The sequence below is a fragment of the Nycticebus coucang genome, chromosome 7, assembly GCF_027406575.1.
Source record: "Nycticebus coucang isolate mNycCou1 chromosome 7, mNycCou1.pri, whole genome shotgun sequence".
In the NCBI taxonomy this organism is placed as follows: Eukaryota; Metazoa; Chordata; class Mammalia; order Primates; family Lorisidae; genus Nycticebus; species Nycticebus coucang.
This window is the reverse complement of record NC_069786.1, coordinates 96,350,485-96,367,370: the sequence shown is the minus strand read 5'-3', so window position 1 is coordinate 96,367,370 and position 16,886 is coordinate 96,350,485. Positions and strand designations below refer to the sequence as shown.

Below are 16,886 nucleotides of genomic sequence, written 5' to 3'. Positions count from 1 at the left end.
GCTTTCTGGATGTACTGTAAAATTGCCTTAAATAAAATAAGATTTTTGGACTAAATATCTTTTCATTATAATACAGACAAATCCTTGGGGAGGAGCGTAACTTTCTTGTCTATGAACTACCAGCCGTAGCCAGAAGTCCCAAGCATCTGAATGGCTAATGGTCACAGAGTGCTCTTAGTTAGAACATTATCTCTGTGAATTTGATGAGGCTTTAGGAGTCCCTGAGATTCTAATACAGGGGAACAAAAGCCATACCTACTTTGGAGTAAACAGAATCCCAGAAGCTTAGAGGGAATTTAGGTAATGGTTGTCCATTCTCTGCAGTTTTCACTCAGTCCCAGAAAGCTTGAAGAAATGTATCAGATCCTCATTGAACTCTGAGTTTCTCGAAACCCCTGGACTAGGAGCCTTCCCCAGATGTTGCATTAGCTACCAAAAACCTCACAGCTACTAGCTATAGAAGTGTTTAAGTTCCCCTTGCCTCAACAGTTCCTCAGGTATGTTGTGTTTGGAGACTCTTATTTGAAGCTGAGGACATCATTCCTTCCAGGCACTTCCCACCTCAACATTCACCTTCAGAGCTTCAGCCTCAGTAGGATCAAGTTCACTATGAATTAAATCACAGTTTTGACTTAAAGCACTGGGAACAGTTGTGTTTTTAATCTATCTTTAATAAGTCAGCACATTGAATATTTCGGGAGTATCCTCTGTTGTCAATGTGAGCATCGCATTCACCATCAGAGGCAGCACTGCCTTTCGTTCCTCGCTTTTCCCGGGACTTCTCCTCTACTGCTGAGTTAAGCAGGGATAAGATGGCTCTTGGCTTAGTTTAAGACAGACTTTCACAGGGTGAAAAAAAGAAGCAAAAACATGAAACCAGGTACTGCTGTTACAGGTCTGCATTTCAGACATTGTGATTACTTTCTAATTATTTTAAAAGAAAAAAATGAGAGAGGAAAGGAGGAAGGAAAGAAGAGAGAGAAAGAGAGGGAAAAGGAAGGAAAGGAGGGAGGAAAGAAAGGGAAGAAAAGAAAGAAGTAAAGGAAAGAAAAGGATGAAGAAAAGAAATAAGAAATTTCAGGCTCAATTTTCAGATGGAGTCTAGCACATTCTGATGCTTCTCTCTCTCTCTCTTTTTTAAGCATTTGTACTTCACTTGCTGTGACTTACGAGTCTAAAGATATTCTTCTGTTATTATTTTTGTAGGAGTGGTAGCTAGAAATAAATGAAGATGTTTTAAAATTAGGCAGTCTGTGCAAACCATTTCTGAAATTGTACACTGCCTTGGTCAGTGGAAGTGAAGCCTGTTGGTTAGCATTTGACCCTTAGGCATTCCTAGTTGGGATGATTTTTTTTTTTTCTTCCTTCATTCTTGGGAGTAAAGAAGTTGGCTTTTATTGATAGAGCCATCAGGGACTGAAAAACAAAAGATGTCTTTCATTTCAGAGGCAGAATTTAAAAACTGTCAGCCATGGGCAGGATCTGGTTTTCAGCAATGTTTTGTTTGGCTTTTTTTGTATTTTGAAAATGGACTTAGTTGCCAACATGTAATGACAATACAAAAAAAACACATACTGGCTGAGGTAAGGTAGTGGCTGCTACTTTTGAACTAGATAGATTGTCTGTCACTCCACCTCTGCGCACCTCTACAACTGGCTTTTCTGGCTGTTACCTACCTGGACAGTTTAATTAATACAATGATTGAAAAAGTGAACCTCATTAAAGGTTTATACTAAGTAGTTCGTACTTCATTTCATTGCACGTTTCTAAGGATACTTCCATCGTTGCTGTTCTTAACTATGAATTTGTAAGGATCTGGGAACTCACAAGGATAGAACGAATTATTGTATATAACCTTAAAGACTCTGGACTGACATTATTTAGACTCTTACTGTACCAATTCATATAGGTTTCATGGAGCTCATGTATATGCCGTGTGTATAATTATTACTAGATTTATGAATGGAGTGAGCCTTTTAAAATTAATGATGTGATTTAGATATATTTGAGGAAAGTAAATTCATTCAGATGTAATTAGATTGTTGAAAAATGAAAATACTGAAATTTTGGAAAAAGATTTTGGTCAAAGAATGCCTTCTCTAAAGAATGATTTTATGTTTTTTAAGAAGAAAAATAAATAAATATAACATTTACTTATTAAATACCTGAAAATATCACATAATTTAATATTTTAATTCATCTTTGCTTTGTCTGAATTAAAAAGCAAATAAACAAGCACAAGTGAATCAAATGTTTCAGTAAGGCCAACCTATAAGTATGATTTCACTTTGGAAGCAGCCCATGGTCCCTTTGCTTCTTTTTCCAATAAGGAAATTATAATAGCAATTTCTAATCTATGGAAACTGTTAAGATTACCTTATCTGAAGGCTCTTACCATTTTTTAAATTTAGTTTCAAGACTGTATACTTTAAAGTTTAATTAATACAATGATTTAAAAAGGTTTGCCTTTAGAGAATAAGAGTAAAGTAATATGTCTACCTTGAACCTAAAGAGGGAAAGGTGACATATAACTAAATGAATTACATTACAAGGATTAAGTTAGAAATTGAACCCTAAAAGTGGTTTGAAGTAAACTTTTGACTTATTTGGGAGTTCATAGGAAAGGCAAGCAAGAATTCAGTTTTTTATAAAAAGCAGGAAAAGCTATTGTACCTGTCTGAATATAAGGAGATCCCAAAATATGGGTGTTCACTTATTTTCCCATTAAGATATTTGCATATAAAGGGTGCCAAAAAAAGGTATACAGATTTTAAGCAAGGAAAAGACTGTATTAAGTTTGTAATACTCAAGTCACATTTGACTTCTGCAATTATGAGGTGCTCAACATGATTTGTATTCGTCTTTGTTATTTTGAGTATTACAATTTCTTTTTTTTGAGACAGTCTCACTATGTCGCCCTCATAGAGTGTTGTGGTGTCACAGCTCACAGCAACCTCAAACTCTTGGGCTTAAGCAGTTCTCTTGCCTCAGCCTCCCAAGTAGCTGGGATTACAGGTGCCTGCCACAATGCCCTGCTATTTTTGTTGTTCTTGTTGTTGTAGTTGTCATTGTTGTTTAGCAAGCCTGGTCCAGTTTGAACCCGCCAACCCCAGTGTATGTGGCCGGTGCCCTAACCACTGAGCTACAGGCACTGAGCCTGAGTATTATTACAATTTTAATACAGTCTTTTCCTTTTTAAAAATGTGTATATATTATTTTGTCACGCTCTGGATAAAACTTTTATGCATGTAGATAAAATGGTCAAATATATACCTACATTTGTAATCTATTAATTTAGTTCTATATATATATTTTAAAATCATGTATTACACAAAATGTAGAAATATTACTGTCCCCCACCCTTCATTGATTGATTTTATTCAAATTCCTCACTTAATTTGGCACCAGTATCTTTGTCATCACTAAATCCCCTGTTTCAAGGTATCTCATCTAATTTTCCAACACATTATTTCTGCCTACATTTTTTCAGATTCAAAGTATTACTTGATACAAATATAATTTTGTCACTCTAAATTGTATGCCAACCTATAAGCATCATTTGCACAATAGGGGGACAGTTATTAAAAAAGAATTGTTCTATAGATGAATATTTTTGATCTCCAGCATGTAACCATTAATAATAGTGCTTTTAAAAGTTATTTTTCCATGGTATACATACCCCCAATTTACTAATCCATTCATGGGTTGATGGGCACTTGGGCTTCTTCCATGACTTGGAAATAATGAATTAGGCTACAGTAAACATTCTGGTGCAAATGTCTTTGTTGTGAAGTGATTTTTGTTCTTCTGGATACATCAGAAGAGGAATTGAAGGATCAAATGTTAGGCCTACTTTCAGATCTGTAAGTGTTCTCCAAACTTCTTTCCAAAAGGAATGTATTAACTTGCCATGTAATATTGTGCAGCCTTAAAAAAAAAAGATGGAAACTTTATCTCTTTTATTTTTACATGGATGGAGCTGGAACATACTCTTCTTAGTAAAGTATCTCAAGAATGGAAGAAAAAGTATCCAATGTACTCAGTAATACTATGAAACTAATATATAATCACCCACACTTTCATATGAAAGATAAAACACAAATATAGCCCAAGATGAAGGACAGAAGAGAAGAGGGAGGGAAGGGGTGGGGCGAGGTTGGATGGAGGAAGGGTAATCGGTGGGACCACACTTATGGTGCATATTGCAAAGGTACCTGTCAAATCTATTAAGTGTAGAATATAAATGTCTTAAATTAAGTAAGTGAGGTGAAGGCTATGTTAACCAGTTTGATGTAAGCATTCCAAATTGTATATAAAATCAGCACATTGTACCCCATAAATGCATTGATGTATATAGTTATGATTTAATAATAAAAAAAAGTTACTTTTCACTAGGCTTAGTGTCTCACACCTGTAATCCTGGCACTCTAGCAGGCTGAGGTGGGAGAATTATTTAAGCTCAGTAAGACCAGCCTGAGCAAGAGTAAGACTCAGTCTCCACTAAAAATGGAAAAATTAGCCGGGCATTGTGGGTGGGCACCTGTAGTCCCAGCTATTCTTGAGTCTGAGGCAAGAGGATTGCTTGAGCCCAGGAGTTTGAGATTGCTGTGAGTTAGGTCGGTGCCATGGTACTGTAGTCTGGGCAACAGAATGAGACTCTTCTGTCCCCCAAAATAAAATAAAATAAAATAAAATAAAAGTTACTTTTAACAACCTTTTGCACAATAATTCCTAGAATTTGTAATTGTGAGGAACAATAACTAAGTATTTGTTAGATTAGAGCTCTAATCATTTAAAACTATTAATGAGGGGTTCATTCATTCTAATATATTTTCTTCAAAAATCACTTTGTCTTACATCATAAAGTAATATAGAGACTTAGATAATTACTTGACTCTGAGGTGACTCTTTTCCTGAGAAATGATCTTGGGGAAAAAAAAAATTTGCCTTATCTTTAGACATATGTAATACTTTCTTTTTCTTTTCCTTTTCAAGGTTATTTTTTAAATCTTCAGTAAAGTGCAGTAAAATGTAATAAAGCAGATAACCTGGGGTAGGGAAACCATGTCATGGCAAGTTGAGGTGTTGTTAATAATTTTGCGAGTTTTGTTCTATATCTGAGTGTATATCACAATTTTTAAAATACCCATTTATTAAAGAAACATTTCTATAAAAATGATATCAAGTGAATAGATAAAAGTATACATTATGTGGTTGATGTTTTCTATAGTTGTATGATAATATTTACTTGTGTGTGAGAACTTTATTAAAAACTAGCACTTAATTTGGCTGGAGGTGTTGTCCTTGTCATTTCCTGATAACCATAAGCTACACCATTAACCACAAGCTACAGAAGATAAGAACAGCTGGTGTTTTTATAATAAAGGGTGATAGGGGAGACGATAGTGCTTGGGAATATGAGAGGATTTAGAATTTGTGATAGTAATTTCTGTCTTGGCTATTCAATGACATGCTTACTTTAAAGCATTTAAACAAAATGAAGTGGCAGATACTTTTATATCTTTTATGAAAACATCTATTGTGGTAACATTTTGGAAAAAAAGAATCATTTTCACTCTGGGGCTTCCAGCTTTGTATGAAAAATGGTTTATGTTATTAATGTACAAAAAATATAATTATCTAGTACTATATATATAAGCAATAAATTTTACCAGTGAAAATAATGATAAATTATCATTTTTATCTTTTAATAGTGGAAAGAGTGGAACGAGAAAACCTTTCAGACTATTGTGTTCTGGGCCAGCGTCCAATGCATTTACCAAATATGAACCAGCTGGCATCCCTGGGGAAAACCAACGAACAGTCTCCTCACAGCCAGATCCACCACAGCACTCCAATCCGAAACCAAGTGCCCGCGTTACAGCCCATCATGAGCCCTGGTCTTCTTTCTCCCCAGCTCAGTCCACAACTTGTAAGGCAACAAATAGCCATGGCCCATCTGATAAACCAACAGATTGCTGTTAGCCGGCTCCTAGCTCACCAGCATCCCCAAGCCATCAACCAGCAGTTCCTGAACCATCCTCCCATTCCCAGGGCAGTTAAGCCAGAGCCAACCAACTCTTCCGTGGAAGTTTCTCCAGATATTTACCAGCAAGTCAGAGATGAGCTGAAGAGGGCCAGTGTGTCCCAAGCTGTCTTTGCAAGAGTGGCATTTAACCGCACACAGGTACAATTAGCACTGAACAGTATAATTGGTGGTTAAGAATTAACACTAGGGAAAGAATTGTGATCTGTCTCTTTTAAAAATTTTGTGGCTCTCAGAGTACATAGAATTAGTTAATTAATGGTCCTTAATTCATAAAACACTATCACAACTCCTTCATGCATAACCCTGATTAATTAATAATTTTAAAAATTTCCATAGATTTAGAGGGTACAAGTGGGGTTAGAGCTTTTATAGTACCTGTTACCTGAATAGTGCACTTTGTATCTGATATGTAAGTTTTTATCCTTCATTTCAGTAATGTAATAAACGTGTGTGACCCTACCACCCACCTCAAGACCCCCGAATGTCACCAGTGTCTTGAGTCTTTGTATGTAGTCCTCCCTCATCCTCTTATCCGCATTTCCCTGGATGTAAACTTGATCTTTAATTTTATAATTATCACTTCCTATTATTTTTTTAAAAATTAGTTGTAAAACTATTTATGCATGCCCAAACTATTTATTGTTACCCTCATTTTTGAGCTTTATAAAAGAAGTATCATTATATGTCATAAACTTATCATTTTAATTAATCCCTCAAAATGTACAAGTTAGATTTAAAATATTGATAAAGTGATAATGGATAGTTTGCTTATATTTTTAATGTTTTGAGAGAATTATATGCAGTATAATATTTAATGATGAAAGGTAAAAAAAATTCATGTGTGTCTTACTTTATCGAAGGCTACTTTTATGAAAGGCATTCTTTCCTACCAGTATTTCTTAAACTTGAGTGTGCATCAACCCACCTGTTACAGAGATTGGTGAGCCTCCATTCAGGGTCTCTGATATAGTATGTCTCAGGTGGAGCTCAGAAATCTACATTTCTAACAAGATCCCAGGCAATGATGTTGTTACTAGTCAGGGGGCCATATTTTCAGCCCTTATATCAGTAACAAAGAAGTAAAGGTGCCTAACCTCAGAGAGCTAACGATCTAGTAGTGAAACCAGATTACTGTACTAAAATATGAAATATGGTAAATAATGTAGGAGAGTATAACCAATGATTGTAGTGAAAGTTCATAGCAAGGTGGGGTTAGGATTACTTTCAGTAGAATAAATATGGTATGTCTTCAAGAGGCAATAGGTTTCAGTTTATCCGTGCTTCTGAATGCAAGGCAGGAAGCTAAGCTCTGTGCAGATGCAAAGAGGAAAAATATTACGGGCAAACACATGCATAAACAACTAGCTTAAAGAATTAGGTTGCCAGAATGTGAGACCTTCAGGATAAATAAAATTTAACAGACAATGATGAAGAAAAAGCTTATTTTAGGCAAAGCAAGTTCATGAGAAAAACACTGAGTCAAAAATGAAGGAATAGTTGATAATAAAGTTAGATAATAAAACTTAAAGTGGGCGGCATAGAACAAAAAGTCTTGAGGACCATGCTAAGAACTTTTAACTTTAATAGCCACTGGAAAACATTGAAGGAATATGCTATGATCCAATAATCAGAATTAGATCATTGGGAGATTTTATTTTGTCTCTCACAATAGCAAGAGGATAGGAATATCATTTAGGAGGCTGCCGCAAGTATCCAGATGAAATGTGTAGAGGCTTGAACTAGGCTGTGGAAATGGAGTGGAGGATATAGATTCAGGAGACATTGTGGAAATAAAATTGACAGAAAGTGTGTGAATAGATTAAGAAGGAATGAGTAAAGATAACACCAAATTTTGAGCCTAATGACTGAGAATAAAGGTATAATTATTAAGAGAATCAAGGAAAATGTTGAAAGAGTGATTGGAATAAGGTTAAAGTGATTATTTTATGTTGAGTTATTTTGACTTTGAAGTTCTGGACAACTTCGTAAGTGAAGATGTGCAGCAGTCATTGAAGGTATGAGTTTAGTAGTAAGAAGAATTGTCAGGGCTAGAGCCTGGGATTTGAAGAGTCACAGATGGAAGGGAAGAAACTGATACTATCTCTACCACCACTATCACCAGCAGCAGGACCATAAAAAGAGACAGAAGAAACGTCAGGGGAGATGTGGGTATAGTGGGTAGAGATGGAAGAATAGGGAGATAGCAGTGAGCATACAGAAGACATGAGTGGAGAGTTTCCCGAAGGAGACTTGTCCTTGTGTGGAAAGCCGGGAAGTCTCAGAGGGAGGGTGTTGAAACCATGCCATGAATCTTGGAAGTTGGTTGGGAGAAGGCTTTGGCAAACTTTAGAGTATACTTTCACTGGAATGGGGGGCGGCAGGAGCTAGAATTTAGGTATTAAAAAACTATTAATTGTTAAGGGTAGAAAAGCAGTTTACTTTCTCCAAAATTTGGTGTTGAAAGGGAGGCCAATAATATGTGGACATGTTGAATGTGATGGGGAAGTTGATTTGCAATTGCAGGTTTTGCGAGATAGCTTGAGGCCTCACAACATGGACTAGTGATGTACTAACCATTGTGGTTTGGAAATGGTCTTCAGCTTCCTCTGGAGCTGCAGTAGGACAGGAAGAAACAGTGGAATTGTTTTAGATTTGGTACTGACTTACTAGGTATGGCAGGAGACCCAGAGAAGTGAAATGTCTTGCTCCCTTAACTCTTAGCTAATTTATATATTCTAATATTGATGAGTCTATTTTCATCACTTGAAAATGAGTTTGGAGGTTCAGAAAGACCTGCACATGTTTCAGACATCACTCTAACACTTGTGACTCAGTGCTCAGGCAGCATTTGTGTGTTCACAGTAAAATACAAATTGGAAGGATGTGTCTTTTGACTTTGTATTTCATAGTTCTCTCTGTGCGTGTTTTCGTATACCATTTATGTGCATGAATAGGCATTTCATGGCTGACCAACATTTTATTGCCTGGTTATGTGTATAGCTCTTTTGGCTAAGGATAATATTGAAGCACACTTACAACCAAGGAACATATTACTTTGGATTTTAAAAGCAAATTTAGTATACATTTTACCCAAATAGCATGAAGCATGAGAGTAGATTCACAATGAGGCAAGGGAAGGGACAGACCAAACTGGTGAGAGGGTGTGCCCTGCCAAGACCCCAGCCTCCTGGAGGTCTGTCTTCTCCTATACAGTTCTTTTGTCTATTTTTATAGATTAATGATTTTTTTTTGGCATTGCCATCTTTCAAGTGCCAAGTTATAAAAGGTCTAATTGAAGCATGGAACACATTTTATTATTTTCCGCCTGCCATTAAATTTGTAAGATGGCTACACCCAGAAAGAAACATTCACTTTCAATCAACATGAGCTTGAGTGCACGGGCCAGCCTTGAGGATATCAAATGGAAACTGCATAGGAATGTATGAGTATTTCCTTTTAAAATTCTGCTTTTAATTTGGGAGAGCTTTTCATCCCTCTGGGATCATAACCTGTTGTGTATAAAGCCTAGCCTAATCAAGGTAGATGGTATTGACAGAATGACATAGTTTGAACTTAAGCAGGAGGTCAGCAGGCAGATTGTTTTTGCTCTAGGTACTGTAGCCACTAACAGCAAGATTGGGCAGCTGGTTTTATCAGCAGCATTGTTAAATGGAAAGTAGGTATATGTGTATTATACCCCATGAAACCAGCCATAGATTTTCCAAATATTGAGGTTTTTTTGAGTGAAGTCATACATTTATTGATAATATAGTAACTCACCAGCTCTAATAAAACAAATAAAAGTCACTATCCTCAGTCTATTGAATATTTTCCAGAAATCGTTCATGATCTCTATTATTCATATATTATCAGATACATTTTGTCATCCTATGTTTTGTCTTCTTGAATTTGTGCTTGGTGATTGTACCAAGAACAAATCTAGCTTTTGTGGATGTATGTGTGTGTGAGAGAGAGTAATATATGCAAACATTCATAAATAAAGCTAGAAATATAAAAATCTTATGCTTAGTTTTTCATGTTTAAGACTTCCATATGAAAAACTCAAATTCATAATAAGTAGGATGTAAAGTGTCAATTCTCCAGGAGAAACTATTATTTACCTTGTTATGGATGATCTATTGCTGCTATATCATTTGATGATGTAAAATAACATAATTAAGGGAATAGAGCTTTTTAAAATGCATTTATTTGATAAAATGATGTCCTATCCATGCTTCATGACAAGCTCATGGCTTCTACTGGAGTCAGAGATAGGCAACTTTTTGCCAGTCTGATTTTATTTTTTACTATCATTTTATTCCTTACATTTTTATTTTGATTTGTTAACAAAAATAGATTGTCTAAAGAAAATACAATCAAGTCACATTTTGTAGAAGAGATACAGCACCTTTGCTATCATGCAATGCCAGGATGTGGAATCTCCAGCATGAGACTAAGATTAATGTATTTCTCAATGTGGGGAGATTCTGAGTGCAGCAGAGTCACATCCTGTCTGTGTCACTAGAACGGGTATTATAACCCTACATAAAATATATCCTGAGTATCACCACTTTTTTTTTTTAACTAATCTATTGAAAGATATCTGAAGATTTTTATGGCAGATGGAGCTTAATGAGAACTGGTATTTTCTGACTTGCCCATTAATATTCAGACAATCCGTGACACATTTCTAGGCACTTATCCCTATGGTCACAGAGCAGAGGGGGCTGAGGCAGGTAACATCCTTGCTCTGTTCTTGGTGCTTTCTCCCACCCTCCTTCATTTTACTTCTAAAAGCCTATGTCTGCTATTGGCCTCTTCATTTAAAGGACTCTCTTCAGGCTGCTGATTTCTCTTTGCTTATCCTGGAAGAGAGCTGGAAGTGCTTACCCACTGACGGGTAACGGAGGGTGATGGCCCTGCTGCTTTGCCTCCTGGAGTAGCACACTGTGAAGCTCTGACACGAGGCCAGAGCTAGGCTGAGGCTGGACTTTGCTTGGGTTTCTTCCCTTCCCTGTCCTGCCTCTCTCTCTGACCGGTTTTCCTTGGGAACACCTCCTTAATAAATCACACACGTAGGAATCTTTATCTCAGAATCTGCATTTTGTTCTAGACTATAGATCCATGCCATTGTTTGCTTACGGGGCATTTGGTCCTGCTGTGAGATAGTAGTTTGTTTAAAAAATATTTATAGTTTTATGCCCATTTCCTTTACAAATTAAAAGGGACATGTTATTATGACACTAAGACATAGTATAGGATTCTTTACTATGCTGCTTTCTTTTGAAAATATTACCACTATTGTTATTTTAAACCAGAGCCCCTTGTAGTGCTACAACCCAATGGGTTAATATTGTCCAGATTGGCTTGTAGATATTGAATGTGAGGAGAGAGGGTGGGAGAGAGGGAGAGGGAGGGTGTGTCATACTTTATGGGGGCAAGACATGATTGCAAGAGAGACTTTACCTAACAATTGCAATCAGTGTAACCTGGCTTATTGTACCCTCAATGAAGCCCCAACAATAAAAAAAATAAAAAATAAAAAAAAAAAGAAAGGGATAGGGAGAGAGAGGGAGACAGGAAGACAGAATGGAGATAGAAGGGAGGAGAGAATGGAACTGACAATGAAACAAACAGACCTTGGATTTGAGGTCAGGTTTGAGTCAACAAACTTGACGTATATGAAAACCACCCTTGCTAAATGTGAATGGTAAATTATGTGACTGTGGGACTTTTAGAGTAGCTTCACTTCTTGACCCTACCTCATCTCCTGATGACATCTGTGGAAATAGTTAAGTGTAGGAAGCAATAGCACCAGTGTTCTATCAAGTTTTATTTTTTTCATATTCACTCATAATATTCAAGCTATCTTGAATTTATTTTAACACTGACATAATTTACACATACTAGGCCTATGAACATGAAATAAGTTGCTTGACTATTTACTTTGTTTACATTTTTGCCTTTTGACAGTTTGATTATACCTAACCAGAAGCATTCTTTAGCTCTTTGTTACTTTATGGACTCAAAAAAATTAATTAGGGGCTTATGGAAATGTCTGTGACAGTATTTTAGAAAACTTAATATTACCAAGGGATGCATGTAGAATGTCCACTGACCTATAATAAGCATGGTTTCATAAAATATGTACAGCGAATCTTCCTTAATAGATAAACTATTCTCTAATTTATTTAAAAATCCAATGACCTACATATTCATATGTTCAGAAATCCCCCATTTACTAACATTGTTTCTCCTCTGAGACCTTCCATCTGAACAAATCTGTTAAATGAAGTAGAGGAAGCTTTGATCCAAACTAGGCTAAATCCAGTGGAACGGATGCCCTGCCACGTGTGAATGGGAGCATTAGAATGCCAGAAAAGGGAAATTAGGTGTGATCCTCATATAATCTCTATACCACTGTCTTCTTACCTTGGTGGCAGAGTCTGGGAAATATCACGGAAGCAATAAGTTTGTGTCATTTGAAAATAAGATGTTTGCTACATTTGTATTTTCTATGTAGTACAGCTATTTTTCTTATTTTTCCTCTAGCAGTTCATACTATAACTCAGAAAATTTCAGGTTGATTTTGTGTCTCAGGTAGTTCTGCTGAACCAATTCTTAGAAACCAGTTTTCAGGAGAAGTACAGATATGTTTGCAAAATGTTCTATTCTTTTGTACCAGTAGGTCTTTAATTTGGTATCTTGCTCCTTCTTCAGTTCATTGAAAAAGTCAGAGTTACACAGTATGCAGCCTGTTTTCAAAGGGCTTGCTTGAGAAAGCTATGCATGCTGGTCTTACCTGATTGAGAACAGGATTTTAAAAATCCCGTGGGAGCTCATTTGATTAACCTGTCCTTATTTGGCTATTTTCTTAGTTTATATGAGACTTTGCCAAAAAAAAAAAAAAAAAAATCTACAGTTTACTCATCAAAGCCATATCATTTGAAGAAACTTAAGACCAGGGTCATAAATACAGTTTATGAAGTCACTCAGCAACTGGAGAATGTTTTCAATAGCTTGGAAAGTTAGATTGAATGGTGCATCAGGAAAAGCTGGCAGTAAGGTCAACTGCTGGAAATGCAAATGTTCTGGTGTAAAATGACATGAATTTTGCTTTTATGCTTTATTGACTCAGCGTTTATAGTACATGCATGCTGCAAATTATTAAGATTAAATATGGCTAAGGAATTGTCGAAGACTACATTTTGAAGTGGCACAATTAGGAAGAAATGTGAAGCAACAAAATGAAAACCTTGGCAACCAAAAAGTTTTGATAGTCTGAGCTTCATTGTGTTACCAATCAATTCTTTAAGAGAAGAAACTTCTCTTTTAAAGCCTTTGCTTGATTGATACTATTGTTAGCCAAAGATAGACACATTTTAATTATATGTACAGTTTATATTTCTAGAAAACTTGACCTTAAAGATGTTCAGAATCCTTGTCAGCCAACATCTGTTCTCAGTCATCATTATTTTTCAGTATCCAGTAGAGATACAGGTGCTGGGCAAGTCATAGAGTAATAGAATATAATGTGAATCCAGGGGTCTTGGCTCCATGGTCCAGTGAGCTGGTTATAAACTGACAAGGAAACCTCTGAGAAAAAGGAAGTCCACTCACTGAGAGATGGGCTGTAAATATGAACTGCTGCAGATCAGGCATGAAGCTGTTATTGAGTTTTGAAGTAAATAATATACCCTCTTTTGATTTCAGAACCTTGTATTAATAAAGTAGGAAGACATGTCCCTGTTTGCCTCATAAAATAAACCATCTTTCATTTCAGAATCACTGGCTTGAATTGATAGATTCAAAGATTATAATAATATTAATATTTCCCAGGATAGCCACGTCTCAAAGTTATTAGATTACCTGAAGGTGGCCCTCTAAGCAGCAGTCGCACTTCAGTCCCTCCTGCACACATAAGGACTATTTATTGTGAATTAGCACCTTTTAGGCCATATCAGCAGCAATAACAAAAAAACAGACCATGGATTGGGTAGGCTAAAGACCCAGTGTAAACAGATTCAGGGGAAATGCTGGCTTTGTGCTCTGGTAAGGAGAAGGTTGATTCGGCATCTGTCAGACATACGCAACTCTTCCCCATTCCTAAATCCACTTGAAATAGACACTTGTATGTAAAAGACAATAAGAACACTTCTTTTCTCCCACCTTCACAAAACTCATACCAAGGAATCAGGAGAAGCAAACATGATGGCATATTGTGCTGTGCATTCATTTTTTCCCTGACTAATGTGCAAAGTCCTTAAAAATTAGTTACTTAGACTCACTGAAAATTCAGGTTTCTCTTTTTATACTGGAAAAAAAAAAAAGAACATCTCGACACCTATAGCTCAAGCAGCTAAGGCGCCAGCCCCATACACCAGAGCTGGCAGGTTCGAATCCAGCTCGGACCTGCCAAACAATAATGACAACTACAAACAAAAAGTAGCCGGGTATTGTGGCAGGCACCTGTAGTCCCAGCTACTTGGGAGGCTGAGGCAAAAGAGTCGCTTAAGCCCAGGAGTTAGAGGTTTCTATGAAATGTCTAACACTCTACCCAGGGTGACGGCTTGAGGCTCTGTCTCAAAGAAAAAAAAAAAAAAAAAAGACTTATTTTTGGTGAAAATTTTCTCAGCTTTTTTCACCATTCTGTAAAAAAGGAGCGATTGACTCAATTTCCCACGGATACAAGTTTCTATCCTCAATAAAGACTTTCTTTCACCTTTAGTGAAGGTATGTCAGTAGAAACCTGTTCTTTTCATTATTTTACTGGTCTCCTCAAATCTTGGATGATGTTTTATATTTAAAGTATAATTTTTTTTTTTTTTGAGACAGAGTCTCACTATCCCACCCTCAATAGAGTGCTGTGGCATCATAGCTTACAGCAACCTCAAACTCTTGGTCTTAAGTGATTCTCTTGCCTCAACTTCCTGTAGCTAGAACTACAGGTGCCCGCCACAATGCCTGGCTATAAAGTATAACTTTTTATGAATGAAATGCAAAGAAACACTAGCTTTAGATCCCATTATTTATATATTTTCATCATTGCTTATTTAAGACGAAAAAAATACACAAGGAGTTTTCCTTTCATAGCCATTGATTAAAATGATGACCATTTGTTGGGTTAATTGCATGTTTGTTCAAATAAAGTGAATTAAGATTAAAGGCTAGAAGTGCAGTGAAAAAAATGTAATTATTTATTTAAAATTAATTTGAAATTACTTGGTTGTTTTAATACTCCTTCCAAGTTTTGTGCCAATTGCCAATATAGTCTATAGAATTTACTTTCAAACTTCTCTGACTGTAGTAACCATAAGAAATACAAATATATGTATGCCTGTCTCTAGCTGTATCTTATTTATACCTCTCTTTATCTATCTGTATATTTCTATAGCAAAGCCTTCATGAACAAACAACGAAAAGAGATCTTTGTGAAATAACACTAATACCATATATAAAACACTCTGGTATTTTCTAAGTTGTTTAATTCCATTCAATTCTTTATAAAAAGTTAGTTATGATCTGCTAAATTCATTTTATGACACACTATAATTATGACCCATGTTTAAACAATGATGTGAATTAAAACGTCTTTTAAATGATAGCAAAGTGACTTCAAGAAGGAAAGTTGTTTTACTTTTCTGAAGTATAAAGTGAATACCTCAATTTAATGCTATCTGGAATATCCATATATACATATTCATTTATATAATTTATTATATTTTTCTTTATTTTCTCCTATCTCAAATCATTCCACTTCCTAAAAGTTATTCTTTGTATTTTTTTCCTTCTCTATGAGAAGACATTTAGCAAAGTATTATCAGAGGGCTTTGAATATTTAAAGTTTCAAATTAAAAAAAAAAAAAGAAATGTACCAGGATTATTGTTCTTTTTATTCATTTAACAAATAGTTACTACGTATTCAGGGGCTATGCTAGGCGTTATAATGATGGCTAACACTAATGGAACTCTTAGCTATGTGTCATGTACTGCTGTAAGCTCTCTAGGGAACTCTATCTAGGAGGTAGAATTATCTCAATTTTATAGGTGAGGAAAATGTGCCATAGGGAGGTTAAATGATCCTTGTTCAATCAAAGCCCAATTTTGAACCCAGTGAGTCTGACTTCAGAGCTCACACTCATACCTACTTTACTCTTAATCATTCCTGCCATCCTAGAATGGAAGGTGAAAGACACACCCCTTCTTCAAGGAGGTGCAAACGGTAAATAGACTTCAAACTGGTAATCCTTTTGTGTTATAATAAGCACTGTGATGTGTCTCATGTGCTATGTGAGAACAGATGCTTTTGACCCTGAAGGTGATTAAATTTAATACAGAAATATTTCAGCAGGAAGGAATAATGTTTTATAACTGTTTGAGGACAGAGTCAACTCTGTGTTGTTAAAAGACTGCTTTACTTATATATGTAGGCATCTGATACATTTGAGGCATAAATATTCAATAAATGTATTTTTGGGGTTTGTTTTGTTTTGTTTGTGGAAAGTACTATTTTTGCCAATGTTTTGACAAAGTAGCCAAAGCCAGTAGATTTTTTGGGCAGCTTGCCAACAGTTGTTTCACAGAACACTCATGAAAACTAGAAATAACTGGGGCCCAGAACTTTGTGAATGAAATAGTCGCAGTGCCAGGTACTTGAGGTGTGAGTAGAAACCACGTATGTGCCCAGAGCTGAGAAAACCACCGGTAAAAATGTTTCCAAAGGGAACCTGTTCAGTTCTGTTTGCTTTCAATTTTTGGTGCTAACGTGTTCAGAAAATTTTGACTTGGATTGTTCATAGCTTCCTACTCTAGTGCCTAAGATTTCCTGTAGATAGTG

The 16,886-nt window shown here is 36.0% G+C and overlaps 1 protein-coding gene across 2 annotated transcripts in view; it reads left to right on the top strand.

Annotated features, from left to right (window-relative positions):
- Positions 1-16,886, top strand: part of SATB2 (SATB homeobox 2) — a 188,201-nt gene that overhangs the window by 106,220 nt on the left and 65,095 nt on the right. For both annotated transcript variants that reach the window (XM_053598062.1, XM_053598061.1), the window contains one exon: positions 5,715-6,187. In XM_053598062.1, coding sequence (XP_053454037.1) covers positions 5,715-6,187 — 473 coding nt within the window. The remainder of the gene's footprint in view (positions 1-5,714; positions 6,188-16,886) is intronic.